This window comes from Ranitomeya variabilis, chromosome 6 (assembly GCF_051348905.1).
Source record: "Ranitomeya variabilis isolate aRanVar5 chromosome 6, aRanVar5.hap1, whole genome shotgun sequence".
In the NCBI taxonomy this organism is placed as follows: Eukaryota; Metazoa; Chordata; class Amphibia; order Anura; family Dendrobatidae; genus Ranitomeya; species Ranitomeya variabilis.
In genome coordinates this window covers 98,215,129-98,232,535 of record NC_135237.1, presented here as the reverse complement: position 1 = coordinate 98,232,535, position 17,407 = coordinate 98,215,129, and the positions used below count along the sequence as shown (strand labels likewise).

At 45.1% G+C, this 17,407-nt stretch overlaps 1 protein-coding gene across 8 annotated transcripts in view; it reads left to right on the top strand.

The window, feature by feature from the left end:
* LOC143781908 (putative serine carboxypeptidase CPVL) overlaps window positions 1–17,407 on the top strand; it is a 130,661-nt gene that overhangs the window by 38,812 nt on the left and 74,442 nt on the right. For all 8 annotated transcript variants that reach the window (XM_077268832.1, XM_077268831.1, XM_077268828.1 and 5 more), the window contains exons 4-9: window positions 5,801–5,915; window positions 8,080–8,138; window positions 8,834–8,913; window positions 9,899–9,965; window positions 14,890–15,012; window positions 15,260–15,391. In XM_077268832.1, the coding sequence (XP_077124947.1) occupies window positions 5,801–5,915; window positions 8,080–8,138; window positions 8,834–8,913; window positions 9,899–9,965; window positions 14,890–15,012; window positions 15,260–15,391 (576 nt within the window). The remainder of the gene's footprint in view (window positions 1–5,800; window positions 5,916–8,079; window positions 8,139–8,833; window positions 8,914–9,898; window positions 9,966–14,889; window positions 15,013–15,259; window positions 15,392–17,407) is intronic.

Genomic DNA, 17,407 nt, shown 5'->3' with positions numbered 1-17,407 from the left:
CTATGCGCAGTAAGCCACGCTCTATCAGTTTTTCTTCCCCAACTAAGGGGACAGCATGTCCGGGTTTTTTCGGACAATCAAGTAGTAGTGGCCTACCTGAACCACCAGGGGGGAACCAGATCACGAGCCCTGATGGATACTACTTCCCAAATCTTCACACTAGCCGAACATCACTTCCTGTCCCTCTCGGCGTTACACATAAGGGGCATAGTAAACAAAAAGGCAGACTTCCTGAGCCGTACCCAGCTGAAACAAGGGGAATGGGCTCTGAACCAAAGGGTCTTCGATCAGATCACAAAAATCTGGGGAGTACCGACAATAGACCTTTTCGCCACTCTAGAGAACAGGAAGGTAAAACAGTATTGTTCTCTAGACCACAGAGGGAACCCCCGAGCAATAGATGCATTCTCGATTCCCTGGACTCACGGTCTGACATATGCCTTTCCCCCTCATATACTTATTCCAGCAGTCCTACGGAAGATAAGACAGGACAGGGCGAGAATCATTCTAATAGCCCCGTTCTGGCCCAAGAGAGCCTGGTTTTCTTGGCTGAGAATCCTATCGGTCACGGATCCCTGGGTCCTTCCGGATATTCCGGACCTCTTATCTCAAGGGCCGGTGTTCCACCCTCAGTCGACAAATCTACACCTGACAGCGTGGAACTTGAGAGGTCACTGCTAAAGGCAAAGGGCTTCTCAGATAAGGTAGTGTCCACACTATTAAAAAGTAGGAAAACAGTAACAACTAAAATCTATGGTAAAACTTGGAAGAAGTTTCTGTCCACCTCTGGTGTAACACTACAAGATGGGATTCCAATAAACAAAATATTGGAATTCCTACAGAGAGGCTTGGATATGGATCTAGCGGTGAGCACCTTAAAGGTACAAGTAGCGGCCTTAGGGGCATTATATAATGATAGTATTGCCACTAATCCATGGGTAGCAAGGTTCATTAAAGCCGCAACACGTTCTAGGCCAGTAAAAATCAAAAGTCCTCCGTCCTGGGACTTAAATTTGGTTCTTTCAGCTATGACTGAACCCCCATTTGAACCTATAGATTCAATACCGCTTAAAATCTTATCCCTTAAAATGGCCCTTCTTACAGCTCTAACATCTGCCCGTAGGATTAGTGACCTTCAGGCTCTATCTGCGAACCCCCCATTTACACAAATAATGGATGATAGGGTAGTATTGAGGACAGACCCTGCTTATCTACCCAAAATGTCTTCTAATTTCCATAGATCTCAGGAAATAATCCTTCCGTCGTTCTGCCCAAACCCAAAAAATCAAAAAGAGGAAAAATTCCACACCTTAGATGTGAGAAGGTGTCTTATACACTACCTAGAGTCATCCCGTCAGTGTAGGAAGGAAGGCTGTCTTTTTATCTGCTTTCAGGGGCCTAGAAAAGGACTCAAAGCCTCCAAAGGCACTATAGCTCGTTGGGTCACTGATGCGATAGCCTTGGCATACTCGTCCACGGGAAATGCAGTTCCTGAAGGACTCAAGGCGCACTCTACAAGGGCTATGGCGACCTCCTGGGCCGAAAGGTCGGAGGTACCAATAGATAAAATCTGTAAAGCGGCCACCTGGTCAACACCTTCAACCTTCTTTAGGCACTATCGCTTGGACTTAGCCTCTTCGTCGGACTTAACCTTCGGAAGAAGGGTCTTACAGGCTGTGGTCCCTCCCTAAAGCAATAATCTCTGCAATTCTCTCTGGTAGTGCTGTCATGGGCGACTGAGAAAGTCGTAGTTACTCACCGATAACGGTGTTTCTCAGAGCCCATGACAGCACCTGCTTATTCCCCCCCTTATCACGTGTGCGGTGAGCACTTTAGTATACGAAGTGTGTGTTTGTTTTAGACACGGTGTGATCTTCATAAGTATTTTGCTAAAAATATGTGTATTTCTTGTTGTCACTAACCTGGAGGACCTCTGATGCTCTGTAAACTAAACTGAGGCAGGAGAGAGGTACCGCCCTTTTATTCGGTAGGGTTTCCTGTCCCTGAAGGGCGGACTCCATCTCTCTGGTAGTGCTGTCATGGGCTCTGAGAAACACCGTTATCGGTGAGTAACTACGACTTTTTTGCCGCAAAAAAACTCATGCGTTTATTCGTGGCAAAAAAATGTATTCCTGTCTATGTAAACGCATGCGTTTTTAAGCACATGCGTTTGCATGCGTTTTTAAACGCATCCGTTTCTATAGAAAAACACAAGAAAACACAAAAAAAAACAAGAAAATCCTAACCCTTGGGTTACTAGGGATCCTAACCCTAAGGTTAGGATCCCTAGTAACCCTAGGGATCCTAACCCTTAGGGTTAGGATCCCTAGGGTTAGGATCCCTAGGGTTAGGATCCCTAGGGTTAGGATCCCTAGGGTTATGGTTAGGGTTAGGATCCCTAGGGTTATGGTTAGGGTTAGGATCCCTAGGGTTATGGTTAGGGGTAGGATCCCTAGGGTTATGGTTAGGGGTAGGGTTAGGGTTTGGATCGTTAGGGTTAGGGTTTGGATCCCTTTATCACCTTGATGGTGGGGGGTGGCTTATCAGTGACCTGGTGACCAGGACATTCTTCTAATAAAAAGCTACCCCTAACCCTATCCCTAACCCTAAGGGTACCGTCACACATTGAAATTTCCATCGCTACGACGTTACGATTCGTGACGTTCTAGCGATATCGTTACGATATCGCTGTGTCTGACACGCTACTGCGATCAGGCACCCTGCTGAGAATCGTACGTCATAGCAGATCGTTTGGAACTTTCTTTCGTCGCTTGATCACCCGCTGACATCGCTGGATCGTTGTGTGTGACAGCGATCCAGCGATGTCTTCGCTTGTAACCAGGGTAAACATCGGGTAACTAAGCGCAGGGCCGCGCTTAGTAACCCGATGTTTACCCTGGTTACCAGCGTAAACGTAAAAAAACAAACAGTACATACTCACCCGTCGGTGTCCTTCAGGTCCCTTGCCGTCTGCTTCCTGCTCTGAGTGCCGGCCGGAAAGTGAGAGCAGAGCGCAGCGGTGCTGCGCTCTGCTCTCACTGTACGGCTGCACTCAGAGCAGGAAGCAGACGGCAAGGGACCTGAAGGACACCGACGGGTGAGTATGTACTGTTTGTTTTTTTACGTTTACGCTGGTAACCAGGGTAAACATCGGGTTACTAAGCGTGGCCCTGCGCTTAGTTACCCGATGTTTACCCTGGTTACCCGGGGACTTCGGCATCGCTCCAGCGCCGTGATTGCAACGTGTTACCGCAGTCTACGACGCTGGAGCGATGATTATACGACGCTGCGACGTCACGAATCGTGCCGTCGCAGCGATGAAAATTTCAATGTGTGACGGTACCCTTACCCTAGCTAATTCTATTAATAGTGGGTTTTCTAGTTGATTTTGATCGGCAGCTGTCACACACTTCTCAGCATGCGTTTCAAAAACGCAAACGCAGGAAAAAACGCATGTAAACGCGTCAAAACGCCGCTCTTTTTTTCTGCATGCAAAAACGCATGCGTCTAAAAAAAAAAAAAACGCAGCGTTTGCACGCGTTTACATGCGTTTTTTCACCACCTGCGTTTTTTTAAAAAACGCTGCAGATCAAAACGCAAGTGTGAAACCAGCCTTAATCTGGTCCAGACACCATGAGTGCGTTCAACAGCCACAGCTCGTCATTTCCGACTTCTATCTTTTCTGGTCTTGTGCAGCACATCCCTCACACAAAGCCCTTTAAATATAGCGCTGTCATTATAATGCCCCTGAATAAATAATTGCTGTCTTTGTGTTCCCTGCTCAAAATGACTCTCTCCACAATACCCTCTCCTCCTTGCTATGCTGGAGCCCATCCTCACTGTCCTCAGCGTCCCCCCCCCCCATACTGCTCAGCATCTACAGCGCTCACTCATCACCTCCCCCACCCCTTCTCAGCATACTGTCCCTTCCTTTGCTGTGGCATCACACTATCCCCCCCCCCCCCCATACTACCTCCCCCATGCTGCCCCAGTCTCTATTCTGTGCCCCTCACATTTTTCTCATCTCATATGGTCTCCTGACACCCCCCCCCCCCCCCCCTCCATATTGTCTGCACCCATTCCCCACCACCCTCTCCATCCAGTCATAAAAGGGGGTGAGGGAACGGGGGAGTCGGCTCACCTTATCACGTTTCAGCTAGCATGCCTCTCCATACTGTCCATGCACATTCCCCCTCCCCCTCTCCATTCAATGTACAATGGGATTTCTTCTCCCTTGCACTAATTACTTTAAATCTTCACTGTCCTCAGCTCCAGTGGAGCACTTGCCACACAACTCCTTCCACCTATGCAGTGCCGAGGAGTGGTGCCAGCAGTGTGGTCACATAAAAAAGAATTGGATACACGTCACTCTGTACTACAGTAGGTGCTCGGAGAAGGATACCACTCCCTCAATACATAAAATCAAAAATTCCAGCACTCATATGATATGCAAAAAAAGTTTATTCAAGTGAAGCAATCCCAGAATCCATAACGTTTCGGTCTTACATTTAGACCTTCATCAGACTAGGCTCAAAGAAAATGGAGAAACCCGTGCATCAGTACATGCCTTCCACACATTAAGGTACAAAAAGAAGAAAACCTTTTTTTATATACACAAGATCACATGAAGTTGCAAAGCATAACATTATATATTATACGTGAATATTCCAAAAGTAATCAGATGAATCCAATGTCACCATCACTGATAAATCACCAAATAGTCAAACATAGAATATAGTATAATACATACATGCGGAAATTAAGCCATGCAGTCAGTTGTATAACCACACGCTATGGTGGTGTAACCACCACTAGTTTTTATATGGTACCATAGCGTGTGGTTATACAACTGACTGCATGGCTTTATTTCCACATGTATGTATTATATTATATTATGTTTGACTATTTGGGGATTTATCAGTGTCATTGGATTCATCCTTATTACTTTTGGAATATTCATGTATACCGTATAATGTTATACTTTGCAACTTCATGTGATCTTGTGTATATTTAAAAAAATATATTTTTTTCTTTTTGTAACTTATCGTGTGGAAGGCATGTACTGATGCACTGGTTTCTGTTTTCTTTTTTGATCCTAGTCTGATGAAGGTCTAAATGTAAGACCGAAACGTTATGAATTTTGGGATTGCTTCACTTGAATAAACCTTTTGCATATCAGATGAGTGCCAGAATTTTTAATTGAGCAGTGTGGTCACATGACCCGATCAATCAATTGGTCACTTGGAGGTGGCCTGCTGCACCTTCTCTGATCTGTCTGTCTGTTTGACAGCAGGCACAGAATGGCCGATTCCCACTACAAAGGCAAATGCCCCACCTGCCCCTCTAGAGATGTCCCTGTAGGAATATATAGGGCTGTTCTAGGAATAGGTGAAATTTATATTTCTCCATTACGGAGTTTGAGCAGCAGATGGCGCTGTCTTACTACTTATAGCGACATGGTGCTATTAAGTCTTGATAATGACTCTATTGGCTTTTGTCAGCTCTCCATTCTAAAGACCCAGTTGCCTTGTTAGTGGGTGCATAGTTTTACCCTTACTGACACAACAAACATCTGCTTTTATGTACCACAAAGGTAAATTGTTGTTGGCTGGAATCACACATGCTGTTATTTGAGCCAAACCAATGAGCTTGGTCAAGAGTTAAATGAAGGACTGTTTTCTTCTTGCTCGATTCATCTTTGTGGCTTTTTTCTTTCTTTTTATCCAGTAGAAAACATCTACAGCATGGTATAGTAATTAATGCCTTTACTGTGAACTTTCTTGTGTCCCCCTCCCTATAGCTCAGTCCGGAGTCTGCCCCAGTTTTGCTTTGGCTACAGGGAGGACCAGGAGGCTCATCCATGTTTGGCCTCTTCGTGGAGCATGGCCCTTATGTCGTGAATAAGAACCTGACATGTAAGCGCTTTGTCCATTTTACTACATATGAGCTATGTATATATATCCCAGCCAGAAGAGGGGTCAGTGAAGTCACACCAAAATATTGGCAGGAGGTAAAACCAGTACCCCAGACCTAAAAATTGAAAAATAAAAAAATGTATGAAATGTGTATTTTACTTGTATAGCGCCATCATATACCACGGCACTTCATAGACCTTATCACCGTCCACACTAGGGCTCAGTCTAGAATGCCTATCAATGTCTCTGGTTTCCTCCCATTCCAGAGAAAATCTGCAAAACATGTAGAACATGCAAACTCCTTGCAGATGTTGTCCTTGGTGGGACTTGACCCCAGTGCTGCTAACCACTAAGCCACCATGCTGCCCAGTATATCTTTCAGGGATGTAAACATGGACAACTCTGAATATCTCGGTCATGTATTTTTGGATTAGTTACCTTTTTTGCCCTTGGGTTCCCTTAGTGTTTTACAGCCTGTATTGCATTACTGCTGGATGCAGTTACCAGAGGTCACTGACTGACTAATAGTTTGTACCTCTAGTTTGGGTCTTGGCTTCTGAGGTGATATATTACCACATGAAAGTTGAACTGCACTTATGGCTTTCAGTCAGCTCAGAAGAAGGGAGATAAGAGTTAGAAGTAGGGGTGAGCGAATATACTCGTTACTTGAGTAGTTTTTTTTTTGTGCTCGTAGATTTAATTTTCATCGCCGCAGCTGAATGATTTACATCTGATAGTCAGCATAAGTACATGTGGGGGTCCCCTGGCAACCAGGCAACCCCCACATGTACTTATGCTGGCTAACAGATGTAAATCATTCAGCTGTGGCGATGAAAATTAAATCTCCGAGCACTAAATACTCGGAGGACCCCCAAGCGTGCTCAGAAAATCTCGTAACGAGTATATTCGCTCATCACTAGTTGGAAGCTTAGACATGCTCAGACAGATCCTCAGGATTTTCTACAATAAGCAGTGCAAGCCCAGCTAAAGAAAAGTTGGATTCCCCTCCACATGCTGTCTGTAAGAAAAATAAAAAAAAAGCACCATGTGAATGCAGGATTAAAAAAATGCATTAATCTTGCGGTTACTGTAAAATACTGCAAAAATGAAAGCCTTGGGGTTTGTCTGGCCTTGGGCTACATGTCTGCATGTTAGCATGTGCCCAAGAATGTAACTTGCATACATGTGATCGTGTGCCAACTAGATGTGTCTGGAAGGATGCAGATTGCACATGTGGGCATATGACCACCCGCTCCTGGCGCCAGAGAATCCTCAGAACACGGTGAACATGTGAGGATTCCCAAGTCTGCAGTCAGTGATTGCAGACTCGTAGCACAAGGCCAGTAGTCTATTGCAGACTAGCAGTCGTATTGGGTTTATCTTCTTTATTAAACCTTTAAAGAGAATTAGTCATTGGGATTTCACACCCAAATCTATGAATCTGTAGTTTTTTCAAAGTCCAGCAATACCATTACATGACCAGTTTACAAAGAAACCCAGTGTTTGCGCTAATATGCAAATGAGGCCAGAGGACTGATTGATCTGAATCCTCTGATCGGGGAATAGCCTAGTGACTCTCTACCGCCTGCTTGACGGCTACTTTGTCTGAAGTCACTTCGCATAGAGGCGGTCAGTCAAGGAGGAGGCGGCACACTGCGGGAATAGAGCTGGAGTGACAGAGGCTTCACATCTACCATCTGCTTTCAGTATTTGAATTGATATGCAAATGAGGCTTATTTCTCAGTAATGGAGGAACAGACCAGCCATGGAAAGGTATTGCTGGACTTGTCTTTGAAAGAACTACAGGCACATATAGAATCCTGATGACTGATTCACTTTAATTTTGGAAAGCTTACTGTTAGTTTTAATGCTGGTTACACTGGAATGGCTACTCATAGAATCCAGCAATGAACTTTTCTGAAACAAAAGGGAAAGGGGGGGGGGGGGGGAAAGAATCTCCATTGCAGACTAAGAGACTAAGGAGGGGGGGGGGGGGCATCATCCTCTTGTAAATAAATAGCTAAAGATTTTTTTTTCTGTAAGTGGTTATGGGAGGTCACTGCTTCATCTAAACAGAGGGGGGATTTGTAGTGAAACATCTGCTTTGGGGATATTCATGATCACGTTCAGTAATGACCATGTTCCTGCTCTTTTGTCCTTATAGTGGTTCATCGGGAGTTTGCCTGGACAAACAAATATTCCGTGTTGTATATTGATAACCCTGTAAGTAATTTATTCTATTTAAGGGCATAAATCAATTAATGAACATTGGCTCTTAAGGGAGTGCTCTGATATTTATAGAACTACAGATGCCAACGTGACCTAAATATACACTCGGCAACATGGTTTATAAAGATGATGGCAGTGGTTGCTATATAGAGGAGTCCCTTTATGGGAAAACTATGGACACTGTTGGCACTCTCCATCACCTTATGGGCATTAGGACTATAGTCAACACTAAATGGCAGAGGATGGGGCTTGATAGATTGGAAGTTCTGTATAAAAGGTTAAAACCCAGATTCATCTTCACGGCATGCAGTACTGACCTGCAGATGCCGGTATTGCTGGTGGTCTTGCAGTCCCATCAATTTCAATAGGGGTTTCCCAGCGTATAAAGTGGTGGGGTTTTCACAAGGATCTGCAATCGCCTTACTGTGGGAGCGGTCTGACCTCTTGGCAGCCCACTGAAGAATGGGTGCGGGGGGTGCACAGTGATGGTTTAGCAGGGTCTTCTACTTTTTTACCTAACTGACAGCCACTGTAGCTCTGTGCATGGAACGGACTACTTTCCTATAAAGCCGGTGGGCCTAAACTAAGAAGACATACCTAGATTAGTCAGTCTGTATTGTATCTTTTTACTCAGTAAAGCGTACTGACTCTAACGAATAGTCTGTAACTTATCATTTTTTTACTTTTAGGTTGGAACTGGTTTTAGCTTCACAAAAGATGACCGGGGGTATGCGGTAAATCAGGATGATGTCGGCAGAGATTTGTACAGGTAACAAAGTTCCAACTCCGGGATTGGATAAAATGCTATTGTAAAGGCTTCTAGCAGATCTGGTGTGTATGATTTTCTTATTTTGTTTTCGAAGATCTAAAGATTAGTTCCTAAATAGAGGCAATAGCCTTTAATAAAAAAATACTCCTTGTTGTCAATGTTATCCTTAAATAGGACTTCATCATGATCATATCCCAATATGTAGTGGGTATACCTCCAAATAGAAATATAGTATAGTTCTCCTGATTTGCTTTCTTTCCTCATGTGCAGCATTGCAGGACCTTAAATATCTATGGTTGCATCTACTCATGAAGTGACTTGGCTAGTTGCTAGTGGTCTTAACCATGGATACTTGTGGTCTTGCAATGCCTGCACATGAGGAAAGACAGCAAATCAGAAGAACTATACTACATTTCTAATTGGAGGCATTTGCTAATATTACATATTGGGATAGGATCTTGGAGATGAGAATACGTCTTTAAGGCAAGTTCAGTCCCGAGAGCCACTGTTCACTCCTTGTCCAACCTTAGTGTTGCCGAATTGTTCAGTACAACCTCCCAGCTACTTGTTTGCCATCCATATCTGCAGTTCTTGATTACCAGTTCTGGTTTTAATAGAGCCAAAGGTTGGTGGCGCTGGATGAAAAAGCAAGTGGGTAGGATGGTGCACTAAGCAGTCTGGCAACGACAAGGGTGTATAAGTCTCCTGTGCATGGTTTGGTCATTGTTAATGCTCCCTTTTTAACAAACAAGGCTGAGAACTGTCACTAGACAAAATGTATTTCAGGAAGAAAGTCCTGCCTGATTACAGCTCGGTGCTGATTCTTGCGGGAGCGCTACCCTTAGTTTTAAGCATAGGCTCAGTTTTCTGATTTCACCTCCGGCTATCTTGGACTATTCGTGGAAAGTTTATTCTAGTTGAACTAATGGATGGGCGTCATATCCTCAAACTCATTATTTATTTTTTTTTTAATTTTCACTTTTAGTGCACTCACTCAATTTTTCCAGATCTTCCCAGAATATCAGAAAAATGAATTTTATGCCACAGGAGAAGTGAGTATTTTGAGACTGAGCCATATAGTAAGTAACCCAGTCTGTAAGCTTGTCTTGCCAATAGGTGGTGCTCTAACAGAAATGAGAAGCTGTCTACCCTGTACAGGAAGCATATCGGCCATTATTGCTGAGTAAATGTCTCTTGCTGCAGGCCTTTGTGAACCAAGAACTGCTGCAGTAATGTTACCCAATATCCTAGTAGTTTTTCTGCTGTAACAGCTTCCCCTCTAAATATGTGCAGATTTAATAGCCCAAGTGGCTGAAAAATACTATGTCCTACAGACAAGGACATCTAATAATTGCTCCTTATAACCAGGACAGAACGTTCATACTGACCTGGTTTTATATTGGAAAAAAAAAAGAGCAGAGTCTAACCACCACCCCACAAAAAGTTTCAGTTAATCAGTGAAGGTCTCTTGACCCAGTTTCACCCATCTGCACAAATACATCATAAAAGTAAATTTATTTTTTTTCACAGGAGACTAGCCTCTGCCAGCTGTGTCTGGCACTGACTTTCTCTTCTCCCCTTGGATGTATGGGATAAGGTTTCTCCTTGTGGAGAGTGGCCTGCCACCAGTATGAGGAGACTTGAACACCTTGCATGCTCCTCTGAAAAGAGAATATTGCGTATTTAATTTCCAAGAGAGGAACGGGACTTGAACTCTAGTGCCACCTACTGGAAGTGGCAGTTGTAGGATTGCTGCTTCCAATAGGTGGCACTAGAGTTCACATACTCTTCCTCTCTAAAGAATGTGAAGATTTGTTTTCCCCTTGAAAACACAACTTGTCAGTCACACACATTAGAATCAGTAGGTTGGGGTGGGCAAAAAATACTTGATCAAATATTTAGATTTCGAGTGAGGCACTTAACATGGCAAATCTTAAAGCTTTTATTTGAGGTGATCATTGTCGTCTTCTAACAAAAATGCATATTTTTCACATTTCATAAGAGCATTAAAATGGGTGAATCTCCTTTCCATAAGCTGCCTTAAAAGTGTTTGCCCCTTCTGGGGCTTTAATGTTAAAACTTTCTCAGTGGGGATCCCTCCCTTCCTAAATCTGTATCCCTTACTCAGATCCTCCCCTGGGCTTAGCTCAGGGTTAGTTACTCGAAAAATGTTCATTTAAAAAGGTATTCCCACCTAATGAGCCTGAGACACTGCCAAGTGATGTACTGTTCGGGTCTCATAGAAATGAATGGAGTTGCATGGCACAGAATTAACTAGGACATCACTCCTTCTCACTGAGGTCGTTCAGTATGTAGTAATTGAAATTCAGGACCCCTATCCCAGTGATCAGTGGGGGCCCCTCATCCTGTGAATAGGTGTCCCTATATTGTATTAAGATATTCTCTTAAAGGGAACCTGTCACCCCCAAAATCAAAGGTGCGCTATGCCCATCAGCATCAGGGGCTTATCTACGGCATTCTGTAATGCTGTAGATAAGCCCTGATGTATCCTGAAAGATGAGAGGCTATATTATACTCACCCAGGGGCGGTCCGGTCCGATGGGCGCCCCAGGCCTCCCATCTTACGATGACGTCCTCTTGTCTTCACGCTGCGGCTCTGGCGCAGGCGTACTTTTTCTGCCCTGTTGAGGGCAGAGCAAACTACTGCAGGCGCCGGGAAAAGTCAGAGAGGCCCGGCACCTGCGCTCTGCAGTACTTTGCTCTGCCCTCAACAAAGCAGATAAAGCACGCTACGGCTCCTGCGCAGGCGTAAAGACAAGAGGACGTCATCGTAAGAAGATGGGAGGCCCCAGACTGACGCCCATCGGACCAGAACAGAACCGGGACCGCCCCTGGGTGAGTATAATCTAACCTCTTTTTCTCATCTTTTAGGATACATTGGGGGCTTATCCACAGCATTACAGAATGCTGTAGATAAGCCCCTGATGCCAGTGGGCTTAGCTCGCCTTCGATTTTGGGGGTGACAGGTTCCCTTTAGTACAGGGCAGCATGGTGCCTCAGTGGTTGGCACGGTTTTGCAGCTCTGGGGTCTTGGGTTCAAATTCCACCAAGGACAATATCTGCAAGGAGTCTGTTCTCTCCATGACTGCGTGGGTTTGTGCCAGATTCTCCTTTTTCCTCCCGCACTCCAGACATACTGCTAGGGAACTTGCATTGTGAGCCCCAATGGGGACAGTGATGTCTGTAAAGTGCTGCGGAATTAACCCCTTACTGACCTCGGACGGGATAGTACGTCCGAGGTCAGCTCCCCTGCTTTGATGCAGGGCTCCGCGGTGAGCCCGCATCAAAGCTGGGACATGTCAGCTGTTTTGAACAGCTGACATGTGCCCGCAATAGCGGCGGGTGAAATCGCGATTCACCCGCCGCTATTAACTAGTTAAATGCCACTGTCAAACGCAGACAGCGGCATTTAACTACCGCATCCGGCCGGGCGGCCGGAAATGATGTCATCGCCGACCCCGTCACATGAGTGGAGGTCAGCGATGCTGCAGAATAGTAACCATAGAGGTCCTTGAGACCTCTATGGTTACTGATTGCCGGTAGCTGTGAGCGCCACCCTGTGGTCGGCGCTCACAGCATACCTGCAATTCTGCTGCATAGCAGCAAACATCAGATCGCTGCTATGTAGCAGAGGCGATCGGGTTGTGCCAGCTTCTAGCCTCCCATGGAGGCTATTGAAGCATGGCAAAAGTTAAAAAAAAAGTTTAAAAAAAATGTGAAAGTTTAAATCACCCCCCTTTCGCCCCAATCAAAATAAATCAATAAAAAAAAATCAAACCTACACATTTGGTATCGCCGCGTTCAGAATCGCCCGATCTATCAATAAAAAAAAAGCATTAACCTGATCGCTAAACGTAACGAGAAAAAAAATCGAAACGCCAGAATTACGTTTTTTTTGGTCGCCGCGACATTGCATTAAAATGCAATAACGGGCCATCAAAAGAACGTATCTGCACCGAATTGGAATCATTAAAAATGCCAGCTCGGCACGCAAAAAATAACCCCTCAACCGACCCCAGATCATGAAAAATGGAGACTCTACGAGTATCGGAATATGGCGCAATTTTTTTTTTTTTTAGCAGTTTGGAATTTTTTTTCACCACTTAGGTGAAAAATAGTCGTGTTAGGTGTCTATGAACTCGTACTAACCTGAAGAATCATAATGGCAGGTCAGTTTTAGCATTTAGTGAACCTAGCAAAAAAGCAAAACAAGTGTGGGACTGCACTTTTTTTTGGAATTTCACCGCACTTGGAATTTTTTTCCCGTTTTCTAGTACACGACATGGTAAAACCAATGATGTCGTTCAAAAGTACAACTCGTCCCGCAAAAAATAAGCCCTCCCATGGCCAAATTGACAGAAAAATATAAAAATTATGGCTCTGGGAAGGAGGGGAGTGAAAAACGAACACGGAAAAACGAAAAATCCCAAGGTCATGAAGGGGTTAATGGCGCTTTGTAAGAAGGTAAAACATTTTGTGAAACCAGCCTGGTGATAGTCACTCATCATGTCTCCAGTGAGGGAATTTAAAAAGAACGTTGCTGGTAGAAATGGACCAACGTTACCAGCAGTTTATGGCTGTGAGGGACTGTAGAGGCATTGAATATTCCTGGCATTCTTCTGTCTCTGTAGCCGGAGGCCATTCTTGGTAGTTTATTGCATTGAAAAGGCAGCTATAACTGCACAGCAGGAGGAGATCTCTATTGTTTAATGGCAGCAAACGATTAAAAGAAGAATACCTTGGTACTATGGGCGAATGAGTGTTATTTAAGTTCAATTTCAATGTGTCTGTCCACGTTTGCCTGCAATGTTTATGGCCTGACATTAAGCGTGTGAATAAGGCTTTACACATGAATACAAGTGGAGGAAGGCGATCCATGCTGGCCCCTTATGCTCCATGGCAAATGTCTCTGAAAGTATTACCTTTATTCCTCCTTCTGGGTTTCTTCCACCTATTAACATGACACTTCTATATCTTTGCTGTCTATGTAATGACTGCATGGCCATACAGTGGTAATTTTGCCTAAAATTTTAGGCATAAGGGCAAAAGGCTCAATCCTCCATTCCTTTTATGTTCAATATGTGACAATGGCAGGCTGCATGACTCTTGCTCCCTGTCTCCTCCATATTTAGGGTATGTGCACACATTCAGTTTTTTTTTCGCATTTTTTTTCACAATAAAAATGCTATAAAAACATTAACGCATGCATTATGCATTCTGCAATTTTTGTGCACATGATGCGTTTTTTTCCACAAAAAAAACACACAGCAGTAAAAAAAGCAGCATGTTCATTAACTTTGCGTGTTTTTTTTCGCGTTTTTCCCGCTATTCTATGCATTGGGAAAAACGCGGTAAAATAGTGTGCGGATTTCTGGCAGAAATGTCTGGTTTTTGTCAGGAAAATTTCTGCCAGAAATCCTGACGTGTGCACATAGCCTTACAGTCCAGAGTCTGTGAGATCTGTAATGGCTGCCTTTAGTTGGGTTTACGTTACCTGATTTGGCAGTGTTAAACGACAGTCTATAGGTAGATATTACCGATTGATGGCGGGTAATGGCTTTTCACACACCAGCTAACACTCAACCATGTGCACTGAACAATTTGCAATAGATCACTCAGTGTGCATAGGCTGCTATTGTGCTCATCAATGGGTGTAAAAACTGACTATTCTGCAAAACTTAAGGTTTTGCACAAGATGCTGAGGGCAAAAAAAACTGAGATTTCTGAAATGTGACATAGCTGATACTGCAAAACACAGCTAAAATTGGCATTAAAAATGCACCAAAACACATAGATGTGAACATACCCTTGCAGGAAAAATCCACTTCAAACACACACTGCACATACCGTAATGCTGACTGCACAAATGGTGGTATTGTGAACATGTGGGCACATCTCAGTGTTGTACTCAGTCGTTGGCCTATATTCTCATGGCTTATTTGTTTTTTTTTCCAGTCCTATGCTGGGAAGTATGTTCCTGCTATCGGCTATTATATCCACACTCTCAACCCAACTGCTAAGGTTAAAATCAACTTCAAGGGGATAGCCATTGGAGACGGGCTCTGTGATCCTGAAGTGGTAGGACATTTTAATTCAATTTTCTTTCTTTTGATCTACTAAAAGGGGTGGAATTCCTTTCTTCCCTTGCACGTCCCCTTAAGACTTCTGATCTGAAACACTTGTTAACGATGCATTACTAAGTTGCTGCATCACATTTAGGTCGAAAAGGATTTAATGTTTCTTATTGCTTTATCTAATTAGGATTACACACAAACCACATGGTGAGGGCAATCGATTATTCTAATGACTATTGTGTGTTTACCAGATGTTGGCTGGCTACGCGGACTTCATGTTCCAAACTGGCATCGTGGACGAAAACCAGAAGGCCTATGTCCAGCAGCAGTGTGACCTGGCGATACAGTATATCCAGCAGCAGAAGTGGATTGATTCTTTTGACGTATGTATTGGCGATGTACAAACTAATCTTGAATCAAAAGTCAACTTTTGTTTAAGTTTCAGTCTTGTCAGCAATTTCAAGGTAAACGTAGAGATAAATTTTATTCGGACTCCCATGACAGCACCACGAGAGAGGGGATCCGCCCTTCAGGAACAGAAGAATGGATCCCAGGCTGGCCGACTCGGGTAGCGAGGGGGTCTCCTACCTCGGCCGGTGCGGAGTTTCTGGAGGCGTGATGGAGGTCCTGGCATGGCTGCACGGCGGTGATGCTCACAGCAGAGAGCGGTGGCCAGCGGTCTTTTGTCTCCAAGCCAGCGTGAGGTGAGCATGTTCCCCCTCGTTGTTTTCCCCGGGGTGTATGGTGGTGCTGGAGGCTGACTGTTCCGGAGGGGAAACCGTCCGGGGCAGCTGCTGGCTGGCCGGGCGTCCCGCGCTGCTCTCGGCGCCGATGAAAGTGCTGGGAGTCACGGTGACATCTAGGGGCGGAGCCAGCGTGTTTCCGTGTCATGGGCTGCCACGCATGCGCGGTGGCTCCAAGATGACGCCACCCACCGGTAATTGCACGCCGAGCAAAGCATGGGCCTTCCTGCCTGTCACCTGCACCGGGGGGCAGACAGCGAATCATGGTTCAGTGCCCTGCAATTCTGCTGAACCGGAGGAGGGGATTTAAGCAGGCTCCAGACCCGGACCCTTGCTTCTGGCCTCAAGGTGTGAGGATGGAGTGACCATGAGCAGCAGGCCCAGCTGCCGGACGAGATTCGTCAGAAGCCCAAAGCTAAGGACCATGTCAGGAGAAGTGACGATTCCAGTCATAAAAGCTCCTCCAAACAAGGATCAGATGCATCATCCAGACAGGACCCCCCCTCGTATTTGGTATCTTCTTTTTTTTTTTTTTTTTTTCCTGCGGCCACTGGTAAGTGACATACGAGAAAGCTCATTCAGTGACAGTCCCCCTCATATTGTTTATTTTAGGGGAAGAAGTACATCGATAAGGCTAAACACAAGGAATGTGCCCTCTGTGGAGTCCCCTTACCAGATTCATGCTCAAAAAAACTGTGCCCCCTGTGTCCAGCAGATGGTGAGGGGTATGGGTGGTGTGGCATTAGGTCTAGAAAGACTACATTGCCTTACTATACTCCCTCAGGTAGCGGATGAATCTACTAATATGGCGGCAAGCCTGAAGGAGATGATCAGGGCGGAAGTTAAGCAGTCAAGTCCCTGTCTCAAGCAGGATCCTCAAAATCCAAAGGCCCCCTGGTCTCTGATTCTCCAGGGGATGATGGAGATTAAGGCTCCTATGATTCGGCCTCCTCGTCGGGAGAAGATTCTGGCTGCTTTTGTTTACCCCTTGATAGGATTGACAAGTTAGTCAAGTCAGTCAGGGGGATGATGGGCATAGCAGATCCCAATCCACAATTATCCAGGGAAGAGATCATGTTCAGTGGACTGGAAGATAAGAAACGTAGGTTTTTTCCATTGAATGAAAAGATTCAGGAAATTATTTATAGGGAATAGAAGAAACCTGAGAAGAGAGGTTCCCTGCCACCAGCTTTAAAGCGTAGATACCCCTTTGACGACACAGCAGTCAGCACTTGGGACAAGGCCCCTAAGGCTACTTTCTCACTAGCGTCGGCACGGGGCCGTCGCTATGCGTCGGCCCCACGTGCCGACGCCTGTTGTGAAAAGAATGCCCGACGTGGGCAGCGGAAGCAGTTTTCCAACCCTTCCGCTGCCCATTGTGAATTCCGGGGAGGAGGTGGAGTTCCGGCCGCGCATGCGCGGTCGGAAATGGCAATTCCGACGCGCACAAAATGTTACATGTAACGTTTTTTTGTGCCGACGGGCCAACGCTTGCAACTTATGGACATACGTCGCAATGACTCCTTCCTTAAGGGAGCCTGGGAAATGGCAGCTGGTTCCTTAAGGCCAGCAGTAGCATCAACTTGTACGGCCAGATCAATGATGGTCTGGCTGGACCAATTAGAATCCCAATTAAAGGAAGGGGCTTCTAGAGAC